General features: G+C 32.5%; 1 protein-coding gene across 2 annotated transcripts in view; it reads right to left on the minus strand.

Annotated features, from left to right (window-relative positions):
- Window positions 1-7,130: 7,130 nt before the first annotated feature.
- LOC106671694 (endoplasmic reticulum metallopeptidase 1-like) overlaps window positions 7,131-16,471 on the minus strand; it is a 31,979-nt gene continuing 22,638 nt past the window's right edge. For both annotated transcript variants that reach the window (XM_014402628.2, XM_014402634.2), the window contains exons 8-15: window positions 15,607-15,824; window positions 15,236-15,413; window positions 14,550-14,731; window positions 12,739-12,882; window positions 12,463-12,656; window positions 10,200-10,315; window positions 9,936-10,108; window positions 7,131-8,264 (exon numbers count right to left, since the gene is read on the minus strand). In XM_014402628.2, coding sequence (XP_014258114.1) covers window positions 8,103-8,264; window positions 9,936-10,108; window positions 10,200-10,315; window positions 12,463-12,656; window positions 12,739-12,882; window positions 14,550-14,731; window positions 15,236-15,413; window positions 15,607-15,824 — 1,367 coding nt within the window. In that variant the 3' untranslated portion in view covers window positions 7,131-8,102. The remainder of the gene's footprint in view (window positions 8,265-9,935; window positions 10,109-10,199; window positions 10,316-12,462; window positions 12,657-12,738; window positions 12,883-14,549; window positions 14,732-15,235; window positions 15,414-15,606; window positions 15,825-16,471) is intronic.

Genomic DNA, 16,471 nt, shown 5'->3' on the forward strand with positions numbered 1-16,471 from the left:
ACTGACTCTAGAGCCGGTATCGGAAAGAGAGTGCGCTGCCTCTGCCTCGCCCGCTGCCCACCATCACACTCGCGCGTACGTACGACTCTTCATTTTTTGTGAAAAACGCTTTTATTTTCCTATTTTCTACCTTTCCTTACTTTTAAAGAAGGTACTAACACTAAAAATCGAGCAGGAGTCGCTTTCAAAACAGAAAACTTGTACCAACAAGAATTTTTTTTTCTTATAATTTATTAACCTGTTAAAACAAAACAAAAAAAGTTTCAAACAGATAACATCTTATACATAAATATGAATATGTATAATATCCAAGTTGCCATAGATAACAGAGATCTTTGGAAGAAAAGGTAACACAAGTTTCAGGGAGGGGTCTTTAATATGGTACACTGATAGATCAAAAATGGAACAGGGTGTAGGTTTAGGGGTAAGCTAGTTTAGGTATAGACTGAATTACTCCTCAGCAAAGCCCTTGGACTGGTTGCAATACTCTTTCAAACTGAGATGCATGCAAGGTCTTTCGGTGAAGCTATGTATCGGTTGCTTTAAGACACTTAACTGGATGACAGTACCCATGCCCAAATAATTCTTCTTACTGCTTACAAGTACTGGTTGGTATGTTCGATTTTTTTGCTTTGCCTGACAACAAATCTATCAACTTCCTTGAAGTTATGTAAGCAGTTAAATTTTCAGAATTCAGGGTATCGAAGGAATTTTTGTAATGACTCTTTTTCTCCGTCTAAATGCAATTTTTCAGGCGATGGCCCACCACAGTACAGATGGGTATGTGCATTTGTAAGCTGGGCTCCCTCTAGAATTTCATTATTCATTTTTTTCTGATTTTTTGTTTGTTTTTCTTTTATTTTAAGAAACAAATTCAATTGTATTCACAGTGACCCCAGGACAATACCTTTATTCACCACGCAATTTATTGGCAACTTTGTTGTCATTGGTAGTCATATATTTACACTGCTGGGAAAAAAAAGAAAAAAAAAAAAAAAAAAAAAACCGTACGACAAAATTTATGTGATACAAGTCTAATCTTTGTATTATATAATAGTCTATGTATGAGTCCCTAGTGTATTTAATAAATTAAATAAATAATAAATGTAAGTACATATAAAATAAATATAAATACATACATAATATATATACACACATACCTACATATATTTATAACAAAACTTAGAATAAATAGGTAATAATAAAAAGGTACATAATATATAAATAAATAAATTACATACAAATAAATAAAATAAATAAACTAATTAAATAACTAAGTTAGGTGTTAATAAATTTAAGCCTCGACTTGAGGTCCCATAGGGTTTTATGTTTGGCTCTGAGTGCAGGTTTTTGTCCGATATCTTGAACTAATCTTATGGCGTTACCAGGAGATTTTGTGGAGTTCATCTGTCTTGGTTGCTAATGAATTTTTTCTGAATATCAACATTGCCCTCCTCTAGGTTTAAATCGTCTAGCATCATGAACTGTTTAAAATTATCCCAGTCAGCTTTTGATAGCTGTCATGAGTCAGGCCCTGTTCAGTTTGGAAGAATCAACTTCAATGACGATAAGGCAGTGATCACTACCATGTGAATAGGATATTCACAGTATTCTACTGTAACATAAACTACAAATGCTTGGGTCTGTATTTGAAACTTTGTTCAACCTTGCACAAAAGTGTGTAGGCATGGACATGTTGGCAATATTGAAGTTAGATTCTTCAAGAAATTTTTCAAGTTTTTCATCTTCTGTTTACACAATCGCCTCCCTAGATGGGACTATTGGCATTGAAATCACCCTTTTACAGGATTTGGCAATTGGTTGAATACTTCTTTAAGGCCCACAGCATATTCCTCTATCCCAGGAGGTAAATAAATTGAGCATACTGTCAGATGTGGTGATTTCAAGATTGAAGTCACTAAAATTTCTAGGTTAGATGTTATGGAGATCGTTCTATATGGAATATCATCACTTATTATTAAACAGACTCTACCACATCCAATCTGATAATCACAATAATCTTAATAATCTTTATGTATAATGGAAAAATTTCAAAGCGACATTTTGTTGATTGGTTTTAATTGAGTTTCATGCAAACTAATAATTCGGGACCTTGTAAGCCTAATTAAGAATTGATGTTCATTATGTTGTGTGTTGAATACATTTAAATTTCACTAAAGGATTTTTGAGAGAAATTATGATGTTATGTTTCACTTTTGAGAAACTTGATTTCCCTAATTATTCTTGGTAATATATTAATCATGATTATTGTTTGTTTGTTTATTTATTTTTACAGTGGTGTGAAAATGTTATATTCCACTTGGGGAAACAGCTTTTTCCTTTTGTTATGTTGTGGGTTGGAAGTTTCGTATTTTTTCCACTTTTAAACAAAGGAATAACAAATCCAACTTTCCAGAAGCTAGGAAAATCATTTTGATCCAAGGAATAATTAAATATGTTACAGAGAACAGGTGCTAAAGCATATATGCAGTTTTATTGAAGTCGTGGACGAATACCTTCTGGTCCAGGAGATTTGGTACAGTTTAAAGAATTTAGATGAGTTAGTTATTCAGATATCGTGAGATGCAGTCGGGTGTGATGTAGGTTTCAGAAAAACATTTTCTTTATCGTGCCAACGTTTCGATCTTTTATTGAGATCATCTTCAGGGCTCAAAGTATTTGTCTTCTGTGTAATTGTGCCATCCTTGTGTGTCGTGTTGAGAGTGAATTTAGATGAGAGTGAACAGTTCTGAAAGTAATAGATGAAGAGTTAAAATTTATTGAAGTGTCAAAAAAAGGAATCAAAAGTTTTGTTTTGGTTTTATTTGCTTGCTTCAGTCAATCCGCATTCACCAAGGCAAGATTCTCGATTTGATATTGTGCTCTCAAGAAGATTGTGTTGTAAAAAAATGTGATAATGATGATGTAGTTATAGATGTTAAAAAATATCCTCCTCTTCACATCTCTTTCAACATTACCTCTATTCAACTTTTCTCTTTAACCTGTAACATTTATGACCACAACACTTCAGTTCAATCTCTCTCCTTTTAATCATCATTATCGAGCAATGGAGCAATCAAATTATTATTATTCGTATGTCGCTACTCCAAGGATTTTAATACGTCCTTCTATCCTCCTATACACTTCCCTTGTTCGTTCCCTATTAGAATACTGCTCCTTAATCTGTCCCCACACTACAATACCAGTATTAATTTATTAGAACAAATTTGGCACAGATTCCTAGGTGGACAGCTGCAGCAAAATGGGTATATTCTATTTTTATTTTCCCATTGATATCCTGCAGCAAACTAAGTTTAATTTCGGTGGAACAGTTGTTCTGTTAAGAGTAAAAGCCCGAGCCAAAGGATACACATGGGATCCTTAAAGATGTTCCGTTCAGTGTTGTCTGATTGATTTGAGTGTGACTTGCAAAAAAAAAAAAAAAAAACGTATTTTTGATCCTTCCAAGTGATCATAAAGATATTCTAAAGAAAGGCCTAAGTTTCAGGAAGGGGCCCTGAATATGGTTTTATGGATCAACGATGAGACAAGAAGTTAAGGGTAAATGAAAATGGGCTGAATTACTCCCCCATATATTACAGAAATTGTCACGTTTGAATAAAGTGAAGGGAGTTAGTTGATATCAGATTCCTCCATGCATTCTGAGGCAATGTCCTTAGAACCTGTACCTTTTTATTTAATAAATCCCTTTCCCTTGGTCAGCTCCAGAGACCCTATTGTCCAGCTATGAAGTTTTATGTATAATAAAACAGATATTAGGAATTACAAGCCTGTCTGCATTCAGTCATCTATTGCAAAGGCATTTGAGTCGCTGTTTCTTTTATAATGATTATTGCTCAGCTGTGAATTATTTACTTCTTGACAACAAGTACTAAGTTGTATTTTACTATGTAAAGACATCAATCTTCCTGGGCTCTAACGATCTGATATTCCATCACCTACAACATCTTCAGCGACTATGGTAATGGGCTTTTGTTCTTTTTATAACCTTAAGCAAGTCAATTTTCAACATAATAAGTCTCACGCACATTAAATTTAGTTTTTACTAACAATAAAAAATACAAAAGTTATTCGTTTTGATAATCCCTTAGTGAATTTGGACGTTCATCATCCAGCACTCTCTATCATTTGTCACATAGTTGTCTCCGCTAGGGTTAAAGATTACTATCCATTTATTCCGATTATAAATCCTAATAAATAATTTATTTCTTATTCCTACTAAACTAATCTTTTTATTAGTTAAATTTTTAACTAATAGAACTAAATTTTTCCCTTCCTATTATTTTAAAATTCATAACCCACATTTTGAACTTCTCTCTCACCTCATCCTGTTAGCCAATGGAGCAATCAAATTATTATTATTCGTATATCTCTACTCCAAGGATTTTAATACGTCCTCATCCTCCAATCTTCAGCCTGGAAGGAAGCCCTAACAGTTGTTGCTTTACCCAAGAAATCTAAACCCACCCTTGCTAGTGACTACCACCCCATTCCCATCATTATCTAAATTATTTGAGAAGATTTTATTTAAACAAATATCCTTATTTGTGACTCCCAACCTTTATATTTTTACCTTTATATCCACTTTTCAATCTGGCTTCCAAAAATTTCATAGTTGTGAGACAGCCCTTCTCAAAATCTAGGCATTCATGATAATAAGTGTGTTATTATTGTTTTACTTGATTTTTCCAATGCATTTCACTCCGTAAATTATAATTTGCTTATTTAGAAACTGAGGCATCTTTTTAGTTTTTCTTCTACTGCTACTAATCTGATCTCCTCCTGTCTGACAGAATTCAGAGGGTTAAAGCTTCAAATTATATCTCTTTCAGCTGGTGTACGCCAAGGCTCTATTCTTAGACCTTTATTCTTTTCCATGTTTCTAAATGATCTTCCATTAGTTCTTACTTTCTCCCAATTTCATCTTAATGCTGATGACACTTATCTTTACAGTCAGTGTCCCACAAGAAACATATCTGAAGCTGTCTCTGTTCTTCATTCTCTCAATCAACGGTCAAGAAATAATTTTTTAAAACCCTAACAAATCCCAGTTCTTATGAATTTTCAATGACCCATTGCTACAGATTACCTATCCCTCCTCATATCAATGTCTCCCCTATTAATTTTTGCCCTAAAGTTAAAATTTCGGCGTTCTTTTTGACTTCAAGCTTACATGGCATGACTATGTGAGCTCTATTACTATAAAGATCTACTCAAGCCTACATTCTCTTTGTCACCTTAGCTTTTCCAGTCCACTGAAAACTAGAGTTCTCTTTATTAAATCCCTGATGATTCCTTTATTCTCTTGCTTATTGTAGCGTTATTTTTTCTCTCAAATCTGCTCATAACCTTCAAATTGCTTATCATTTTTACATTAGATACTGTTATGATCTTAAATCAAGAGATCATATTTCTATATTAACATTTTCTTTACATTCTAAGCATTTGTAAATTTAGAGTTTTAATATACATATATAAAATTAATAATTATTATTAACAATTATAAATGTCCTCATTATCTATCAACTTTTTCCCCGCATTCCTTATCCAAATGCACAATTGTATCCCTAGCTTTCAACACTCCTCTAAAACTTTAGCCTTATCCTTCAAATTGCAGGGTCAATATTATGGAATTTGCTTCCCCTGGAAGTTCTTCACTTCTTCTTCATTGCTGGCTTGTTTCAAGTCCATGGCATCTTTGTTTGTAAAAATGTATGAATCATCCCCTTATCTTCCCTCTTCCGTTTCTTTTTCCTGTTTCCCTTTTTCTCTTTCTGCTTTTCTTTTGTAATGTGGTTTCATCATTTGACTGATTACAACACGTTCGAATATTTAAAAAAATATATTATTGGCGTTGTCTTTATCTTTATTTATTCAGATATCATGAGATGCGGTCGGGTTTATCTTTATTATGTCTTATTTATTATTGCTATTATTATTTTACTATGTTTACAAAACTAAATTTATTTGTAAAAAAATAAATATAATTTTAAATTAGCTTCATACGATGATTTACAATAATCTTTTTTTTACTTAGTACATTAGTCTTGCTTGTTCTGAGACACAGCTGATATAAATACTGTGATAAATAGATTTTAACATGTACATATTGTATTTATTTATGAACAAGCATGCTACTATGTTTAAAAAATATGTAACTAAGTGTCCTTTTTGGTTTTCAAAGAGCTTAAGGCACTTATTTTTACCTTATAAGTTAAAATTTCGGCGTTCTTTTTGACTTCAAGCTTCTCAACTCACCTTAATAACTTCAACTGTGGATGCCTTGTTTAAAAACTTTATTTGAAGTTACAAGTACAACTTTAACCTATTTTAATGATGTACTCTTGTCAAACTCTAGGCAAGGAATCGTAATTAAAAATGCAGAGACAAATAATTAGGTCTCCTGGGAGGGAGAAGGTGCAGACTACGATACTAGGAATGACACCTGCATCTAAGCGTTGTAAACTGATAATATACATATATATATANTTTCTGATGATGGGCGAAAAATAACCCAAAAATAGAGGAAAAAAGAAAAATGTGGAATAAAATAACCAAAACTAAAAAACTAACATGGTTATATAAAAAACTGTGTTTCTTGGAATATTTCAAATTAAACAAAAAAATTGTTTAGAAAGAGGAAAAAGGTAAAAAATATATAATTAAAAAATAGGTTAATTTGAAATAATTGAAAAAAGGTTAATTTGAAATTAAAACAGGTTGATTTGATGGAAAAATGGAATACCATGGAAATTACACATTCCTTGGTGTCACAATAGATTTCTCTAGTTGTTATCATATTTACAAAGTCTTGCCTCTAAATTGAATCTTCACAGTCGTAGAAGGCCTATCTGCTTCTTCTTTTGCAGAGTAAGATATATTTTTTGAAGTTTAGGGACTATCAGACTTGTCTCTATTTTTCTCTGTCTCAGTTCAACTTTCAGCATAATTTGCGGTGTGCTTAATAATAGTTCTAGTCTGGAGATAAGCGAAAAATTGTTATATTCTAAGAACCAAGGAGTTACTAAGAAGCCTTCTGTAAAGCAGACGTCCATTATAATTCACTCTAATTACAATATTCGAAGGTAGAAGATATATTGAAACAATTATAACAAGTGTAGATGACATTTAATACACAAATACATAACAACCAATATTAACAATGATATTTGAAAACAAGTATAATTATTTTAACACAGTGAGAGGTTAAGGGATTTTTTTTAATGATCCCTGAATTGATGTTCCCTGATTACATAAAGTACAATACTATATTTCCACATTCACTCATCCCTCAATTTACACAGCACTTGTTTTACATAAGCATTTACTTTACGGGCAAATTTACCTCAATTTATGCAGAACTTTTTATATGTGGAATTGATTTACGCAATCTTATCTTATTTTATGTGGTCTGATATGTACATATATGTTTTCCTATAAGTTAAAATTACACAAAATACAGTTGTACTGTTTAAACATGTGACGCAGAAAGAAACATTGTTGCGTTAAGCTGCTGGGACATAGTGCAGAAGCAAACAGTGTGAATTTATATGTTGAGAGGATGACATTATTACTATATTGTTTAGTTTTATAATTTATATTGTAATTTTTACCCAGTTATGTCTAACTAAGTTTCAAAACCATCACCAAAACTTAGTAACGGAAAATACTGAGAACAACTCATCTGAAAAAATTTACTTTCACAATGAAAATGAAGACGAACTTCCAAATATTTCAAGCGATGAAGATGACGACTTTTTGTTAGTTAAAAAGAAAAGGCTTGTTGGTTTTGAATTACAGTAGCAATAATGACATCAAATAAAAATCAAATTCATATGGAATGGATATTTGTGTAAAGTAAGGGATGAGTGTTATTACTAAAACTATATTAACATTTTTATTTACATCAGTAGACTGCTGCATCAAGTACATTTTTCTAGACACTTTTGAAGGCATTTAATGGTTCAGCATTGATCATTTCTATTAAAGCAATTTGTCACGTTTGAAATAAAGGATTGGGCAATGAAAACAAGTCCCTCGATTAATTGTTTATATGAGAAACACACAACTCATCGGATAATCTAATAGGTGAAGTATTTTACGACTGACAATGAAGGAATGAGATGGGTAAACGGTGGAAATTGGGCCATAAAATTGTTGAACTCATTTGAAAAATGAGCTTCATGATAACTATACAGACTTGTGAGGCCAATGTCAACGTGCGGCGGTTTCTTGTCTGCAACCTACAAAATATAGAATGTTTTACATACAAAATGAACTGACAACGGGGAAGCTAGGTACATAGAGTGATTTTAATTTTTTTTTTTTTTTGGGGGGGGGGACGACACTAGGTCAGTTTCTTGCCAATGGGGCCAAGGAGCTGAGAATCAAATATTTAAGATATATTTAAATATATTTTTCTACCTTTGTTACAAAAAACCAACATAATCTTTCAGGAAAGTAGGTACAAAAATTGTTTTGAAAAAATTAATTCAGATTCGTTTTGAGGACCCTTTAAAAACATTAATATGAATTTTTTGGTAAATAAAAAATAGATATTTATGTTTTATTTTTTCCGGTGTCTTGTTAGTCCACAAAAATTGGTAAAAATGCATATCTCCTTTAATTTTATCCAAATTCAACATTATCACAACCAATGGAAAACTGAATTGTTTGACTTTCATCCATGTTAACAACATTCATATTTATTTAATTATAAGTGAGAAAAATAAAGATGAAATCAACAAAAACATTTCAAAAGTTTTATTTTATTTTTCCTGTTCTAATTATTCTCAGAGGCCAAATTGGTAGCATCACATGTAGTTTAATTGGCTCTAAAGTCCTGTAAAGTTTCAAATAGATTGGGGTGTCATTTCAAATTTGACAGCATTTCTGTAGCCATTTTGGAAGGCAACAATTTTGAAAAATGTTTCCTTGTTAAAAAAAACTTACTTTGCTGCGTCGAGTACAAATTATGTACATGCATAAATACTCATACTACGGCTAGCTGCCAAGTACAATTTTGAGCGAGCAAAGCAAGCAATTTTATTTATTTATTTTTTAATCAAAGAATAAAGAAGCACTTCAAAATCCCCCGAATATAAATTTTAAGTAAAATCAAAAAATATTATTTTTCATCAAAATTTTTGCCTTCCAAATGCCACTGATTTTCATAAATTTTGATCAAATCACAAACTGAAATGATAACTGAATGACTCAATCTTATTTATCTGAAACTTTACAGAAGAAAAAAAAAACAAAAAAAACTTTGGAGAGCTTTTGTTGGTTTCATCCCTATATTTCTCATTTATAATGATATACAATAAAAACGTTGTTGAGACAGGCTGAATGAAGAGAAATTAATCTTTCAAACAGTTTTGATAACATCCACAGGAGTTATGAATTTTTCAGTACAAAAACAAGGCACCACGGGAAAAAAGGAAAATGACCCAGACTATCCAACCCAAAAATATGTACTTTTTGTTTGCCATAAAAATTCGAAATTAAGGGCTTTAAAGGGTCTTCAAAACAAATCTGAAGTGAGTTTTTTCAAAAAGAGTTTTTTTAACCTACTTTACTGAAAGCATATTTGGTGTTTGTAACTTTTCATATATCTAATCATATTTAATACAATCCTGCATATTATTTTATTGTACCAGATAATAAAACAAATCAAACTATATATAATAACCTTGAAATACATGCACAACAAATACAGACAATTTTATTTATAAAAAATTTCTCGGCTACTAGGGCCCCATTGGGAAAAATCTAATATTTTTCCATGTAGTATCAACCAAAAAAAGTTTAATTTAAAATTGGTGATCCCACATCTGTGGCCATCAAAAAAATAGTTTAATAATAAATAATAATTTTAAATTTATTTGAATTAAATAAGCAATTAAGACACATACCTTTAAATCTAACCACAAATGCCAAGAAGGAGTTTTCAAACCATGATAATATGAAACGAAATAGACTGTCATGTTGTTTTCATTGTATGATGGTAAAGGTACAATGCCTAAACTCCAACTATTTAGAACAGTATTTGGTTGTAGGGAAATATACAGAATCATATGATCAGAACCTGTAGGAAACAAAAATCCAACTTTCAGTATGAATCAACAATTAAAAAAATGTAACCACTACTCATTATATTATATATTGATCATACTAACCTGTAACATTAAATGACAAATGCCTTTTTAAGTTTTTCGTTACATCATCAGTCAATTGCACGTGAGTTTGGCTCGTGAATTGATGTGGTTTTGACATTGTAAAAACACTCCTGTTGCTGTTGTAAAGTGAAGAAATAAGAAAATAAAAATTGATACACCCAATTAATAACAAAAAGTCATTACAATTAACTTTTTCCAAGTACAATTGTATTTGGTTTAAAGTAGATTAAGTACATCTTAAATATTCTACGTTTTTAAGCACATTAATACAGTTAAACAACTTACCAAAACAAATACGCTTGTATTAGCACCTATACTTACACAAGTTATAAGAAAACATAATACGACTACATATTTTGTCATTTGTTTTTTATTCAATACCCCATTCCACCTGAAGTTCCACCACAAGGCAGCATCCTTGGTCCCATTCTCACTTTACATTACCACTTTATATTAGATATCAATCTTGATACAGCCATCCTTTAAGTAAACCCAGCCCTGGTAGTGGCCTTCAGAAACCAGAAGAACAGTTCAAGAAATAGAGGATCAGACTTAACCTAAATAACCTTCACCTTTTGCTGTAACAACTCTCCTCTGATCTACTACAAGTTTGCCTCTCTCAGCGACCAATGACATGTGCTATTTGGGACATAACATCGACAAAAGAACTAGGAACCCTCCCACACTCGACTCAAATCTGGCCATACAGGATTACAATGGCATTCAACTAAGCGATGCCTCCATCAAACCATTGACCGACCCTCTTCTCTCCATTTCTCCCTTGTGCAGGGGTTAAAGATGCGGATCAAACAAACCGGGAAAAGACATTTTATTCTACTCAGAATTAAATCACGAACCATGCAAATCCTACTTAAACCAAGGTTTGTACTCGTCCTAAAAAAGAGAAAAAGAGAGAAGACAGGAGTATCAAAGAAATTTCGTTTCAACATGGTCAGGTTCAACACCTGGTAATATGAAATCTTAAGCATATTAACCATAAAAATAAAAACAAAGTAGAAAAAATAATTTCCCTTGTCCAGTCTCAGTTTTTTCCTTGTTTACTTCAATCTTCACAGGTAAATGACAGAGTTGAATTGCAGATGTTATAGGGAGTAAACGGCAACAAGAATTAAAAAAAAATTCAATTAATACTTAATAAAATGATCAATAAAAAATATTTTTTACAACGTTGTGGAATAATTTCTCAAAGAAAAAGCATCAAAAATATGTACACACTCATCATCAAGTAATGCGTGGATGAATGTAGATGCCACTGATGGCCATTGTGTAGAAGAAGCATACAAGTTTATTTGAAATGTTGTCTAGACAACAGTATAAAAACCTGATTTTAAAATAATTCATGTAAAAACTTTTGAGGCAAACTTATTATTAAGACTTTATTTACTTACATACACTTTTTATCCAGTCATTCAATATTAAACAAGCAATTGAACGGAAGATGACAAGAAATTAGAATAAAAATGATGAACGAATTTTCATAATTGTTAATGCCAGGATTTCTTTTGTTCTTTAGTTACCCAAGATTCCAGTTCTATTTTTTTTTAATGTGGTTGTATGCCACAAAATGGATTTGGGCCTATGAGTCAGTCCGAGTGTCTTTTTTAGCGAGTATAACTGCTGCCTCATTGCCTGTAATTCTCTCATGATCTGGAACTCAATTTGATTGAATATCTCAGTTATTTGGGGGTATTTAGGCAGTTTCAACTAGTTTTGAGGTGATTTTGGCTTTTAGAGCCTTTAAAGCTTCCTACTAGTGTTTGAAAGAAACATTACTGTTTTTTTGAGATGTTTATTAGTTATTTTGAACCGACGTTTCTATTAATATGCTAATGGTTCGGCATTGAAAGATGGTTGCGGTGGGGCCAAGGCCATGTGGTGCTCAAAGTTAGATCCCTTTATGCCCCTGTGTACTATTTCCCAATTTTCGTCTGTACACATACTATAGAAGAACTTCAGGTTTATCTTTTTTTGCTTCATTTTTCCAGAAAGCTCTCTTTTCAATAATTATTTTGAATGGTTAACCAAAATCTAGTATTTTCTCTGATAGGTCTGAGATGGTTTTAGCCATGTCTGTTATTTTAATTTTGTCGAAGACTTTGGTTTAGCTACTAGCACCTATTGGATGCCCTGGAATTCCAACCCCCTCGACCAACAAGTTTCATCTCAAACTTTTCATCCTCATTTCAAATTGTGAGATTTTTTATTTAAAGTTTATAATTCGGTGGTTATAATCTGTACTTACCTTGCCATGAATGATGCTGAAGTTGGCCACGGGACGCCGCAAAACTTAAATTTTTCGCAAAATTGTTCTATGGAAGGCTGTCTAGAAAGAAACGGCAAGACACTTTGTCCCCTTCTCTCTAAATTCATGGTCCAGAAAAATGAATCTGAGATTTCAACGTTTCCCGACAGGTTATGACTTTCTCGCGTAACGTGCTGAAATAATTCCATTATATGTCAACTTGTATATTTAGTATATGTCAAACTTGTAATATTTAGTAAAGTTGGTTCAACTTACAGATACAAATACTCTCTGCGGCGTTTTCTCGGTAAAGGGGAAAACGAAAGAAGTAGATAGCACAACAAGAAGTGAGCCCCATGCAAGTATACTCAGAATAAACAAATACTTTTGATTCTTTCGAACAGCAAGTATTAAAGGGACCTAAAAACAAATTTATTCAAATTTTTTAGCCAAAATTAAAAATTAAATGAATTTGTACATGCTGTGAACCAAAATACAACAAATTTTTTGCATTTTTCTTTGTATTAAAGCTGTATTTAATATTTTACGGGCTTAAAATCAATTAACAGCTTTAAATATTTATCAACAGGATTTATTTCTATCTTAGGTATATGCAATATTATTTTCTGTATTACTGTTGCTGGATAAACATTTCCTCTACATGAAGTAGAAATCTCATTTAACTGAAAGTACATACAGAAGTTTTATTAATTTATATTATGGGGCTACACACTGCGGCTTCGCTGCTCCTTTTTTTGTGATTGCCCACTTAAACCCCTCGCGAAACAGCTAGCAGGTGCTAGCTGCTGTGGGGTGGCCAATAATGGCTAATACAGTTTGAGGAATCATCGATGCTTCCTCCCAGATGAAAGGTCTGTTTCATGGAGTGCATGTTTCATTTTGAGTGACCAGTTCAGTGTGTTGCTGTTTTCAACTAAATTTAACGGTAACCCGAATGTTTGGTCCTGTCCATCCACACTGGGGGCGAACTGTCACTATGGTTCTGCTGTCCTGGCAATGGTTGCAACTTTTTTGCCAAAATGTCTGCAGAAATATATCAGACATTTGTATAAAAATATCTTACCACTACCTCCAGGTCTGTCAAGAAAGAACATATTTTGATAGCTACTAATTTCTCCAGTTACGGTTAATGTTACCAAAAACTTTTGATTGATCAGCTTTCATTTTTTCCTACATTTGTTCATAAACGACTTTATGATCATAACTCTGTAGATCTTCGTCAACCAAAATTTCTATCAAGATTTCCTATTCATCTTGTGTGATAAGATCACAACTGAGCCCCCCCCATGGTCTGAAACCCAAGGAAGGGATCTTACACACATGTTTGAGGATAGGCCATACCTGATTAACATATGGACACCTCCTTTTGGGGCAAACCCTGCTTGCACACTTACAGGGAGTGACTAGGCATGGATGACATCCAACATACAGACAGTCCAGTTGGGCATGTGAGTAGGTTGTTGGATCCCTTGCTTTGATTTTTAAGGGAAACATGAGGGGAAAAAACTTGAAGATAGTTTGCATTGCAAATCTTTGCAAAATCGAGACACCTGCTGTGTTGGCACTTAACTACAGAAATTGGGGCATCGGTGGCCGCAACGGTTTAGGCATTGACACGGTGCTCATCACTGTAAGGTAAAGGTCCCGGGTTCGAATCCAGTGGCCCTGCGTTCGAACCCGACATACTTACAAATGTTTTTTTTTTTTTTTTCAAAAACACCGGCACCCTGAAGGTTTATATGACCTCTGCTGTTGCAAACCCTAGTAAAAAAAATAAAAATAAAAAATACAGAAATTGTAACGGATGAACAAGCCTTCAAATGACAACAAATAAACCCAAAATGCACAAGTAGGAGAGGAATGAACAGAGAAGTAGTAATGATATAAACATAATTATCATTTTATGAATTTAAGAGAACAGTGCAGTTATACCCATAAAAGTGGGAATAAAACGGTGATATGCTCTGATAACTTTTGTTTTAAATTACTAATTTTACCTCAATTCTAACTAACTTAAATAGCAACTATATTTTTATGAATGCAATAAAATTTATTAAAAAACTTACCAAATAACTTGAAATTCCAACTGTAAGCATAGTTGATAACAAGCTTATTGTTATTTCAGGATTTTTGTCATCATTAATACGTCCTGACATAGGAATAAACAACTTCATAACACTTAGTGAAAGATACGCCAGATAAAGTGAGACCGGCAGTGTGGACAAAATGTAAATAATTGTCCATCCAACTGAAAAATTGAAATAATATTAAATAATTACAACATTTGATGTCATAATCATGGTGAGAGATCTAAAGGCCTCTATACAATGGCCTATAATCGGCAACTACATGCTTAACTAGTAACACACAACAGGCATTAGATCGAAAAGGAACTAATTATAGCAGAAGAGAAAATAAAGATTCGGATCAAAAGAACTGAGTTGAATTGCAGATGTTAAGGGCTACAAGAATTTGAAAAAAAATTCAATTAATACTTAATAAAATGATCAATAAAAAATATTTTTTACAACGTTGTGGAATAATTTCTCAAAGAAAAATCATCAAAAATATGTACACACTCATCATCAAGTAATGCGTGGATGAATGTAGATGCCACTGATGGCCATTGTGTAGAAGAAGCATACAAGGTTTTTTGAAATGTTGTCTAGACAACAGTATAAAAACCTGATTTTAAAATAAGTCATGCAAAAACTTTTGGGGCAAACTTATTGTTAAGACTTTATTTACTTACAGACACTTTTTATCCGGTCATTCAATATTAAACAAGCAATTGAAGGGAAGATGACAAGTAATTGAATTAAAAATGATGAACGAATTTTCATAATTGTTAATGACAATAAGATTAACGTCCAAAGCATCTGAACTGAAAGACAATGGCTGCGTACTCTTTCCCAACATAAATAACCAACCTGTCAATATAAAATCAAATAAGTGACTGATAACAACAATTACACGTTATGCAAAGTTTTTATATAAGACAATAATATTCATGTTGTTAAATGTTAAAAAATGTGTACTCGTCTTTTTAATTCATTTCATTTAATGAAATGGCTTTTGCTACAATTAAAAAATCAAAATGGTAATTATAGTTGGAAAAATTACCGATTCACGATCTGAGCGTATTAACGCCATGCCAAAACATATGATGAGAGTAGGTATGCCATACAGTGGAATCACAAAACCAATAGTGGAAAACCAGGTAAGAGTTAGTTTCTTATAGTCAAGAATAAACGCCATTGCTAAATTATGAACTCCACTCAATACCAAACCTCCAAGTGCTGATAAAACGCCATAAATTAAAATTTGGTGTGGGTTTTTACCTAAAAAACAAGACAAAAACAACAACAATGAATACAATAACATACAATATTATTTTTAATTTTTATGCAAAGAAGGTTAAGAAGAAAATTTAGTATCACAAGCTTCTATATTCTCAACTTTCTTTGCATTAAAATTAAAAATAATAAAAACTGCTTAGTAACCAATAAAAATTCAATATTATATATGGGAGTGATTTCTGGACCACTAATATTTCTAAAGAGGAATCCCTAGGACTAGGTTAAATGCGTTTAATTTAATCCATGAGGATCTTAATCTCCTCTTTCTTTACCAGACGGTAAAAAGCCTTAAGTTCAATGAGGAGCTCTAGACAACAATGGAGATGCACAAAAGACCAATACTGGTCATGGTGAGTAGGTCGTAAAGAGTGTGAATCTGGATCTGGAGGTGGCCTTAGTCAGCATCTCCATCCAAAAGTAATGCTCATAGCAGTTCTAGGATGAGAAAATAGTTTTTTTTTTTTTTTTAGTGGGTGCAAGTGGTGGCCTGCTGATTCAACATCAGCTTTTCCCCCCTAGGCCAAAAGAAAGATAATGCATAACCTTAGCATTTAAGTTTGTGAAAGTATTTTAATAATAATAAGAATATAAATATCCCGCTATTTAAGGTATGCTCGACTGCCCTTGAG

Source organism: Cimex lectularius, unplaced genomic scaffold, assembly GCF_000648675.2.
Source record: "Cimex lectularius strain Harlan isolate CLEC.00 unplaced genomic scaffold, Clec_2.1 scaffold160, whole genome shotgun sequence".
Taxonomy (NCBI): domain Eukaryota; kingdom Metazoa; phylum Arthropoda; class Insecta; order Hemiptera; family Cimicidae; genus Cimex; species Cimex lectularius.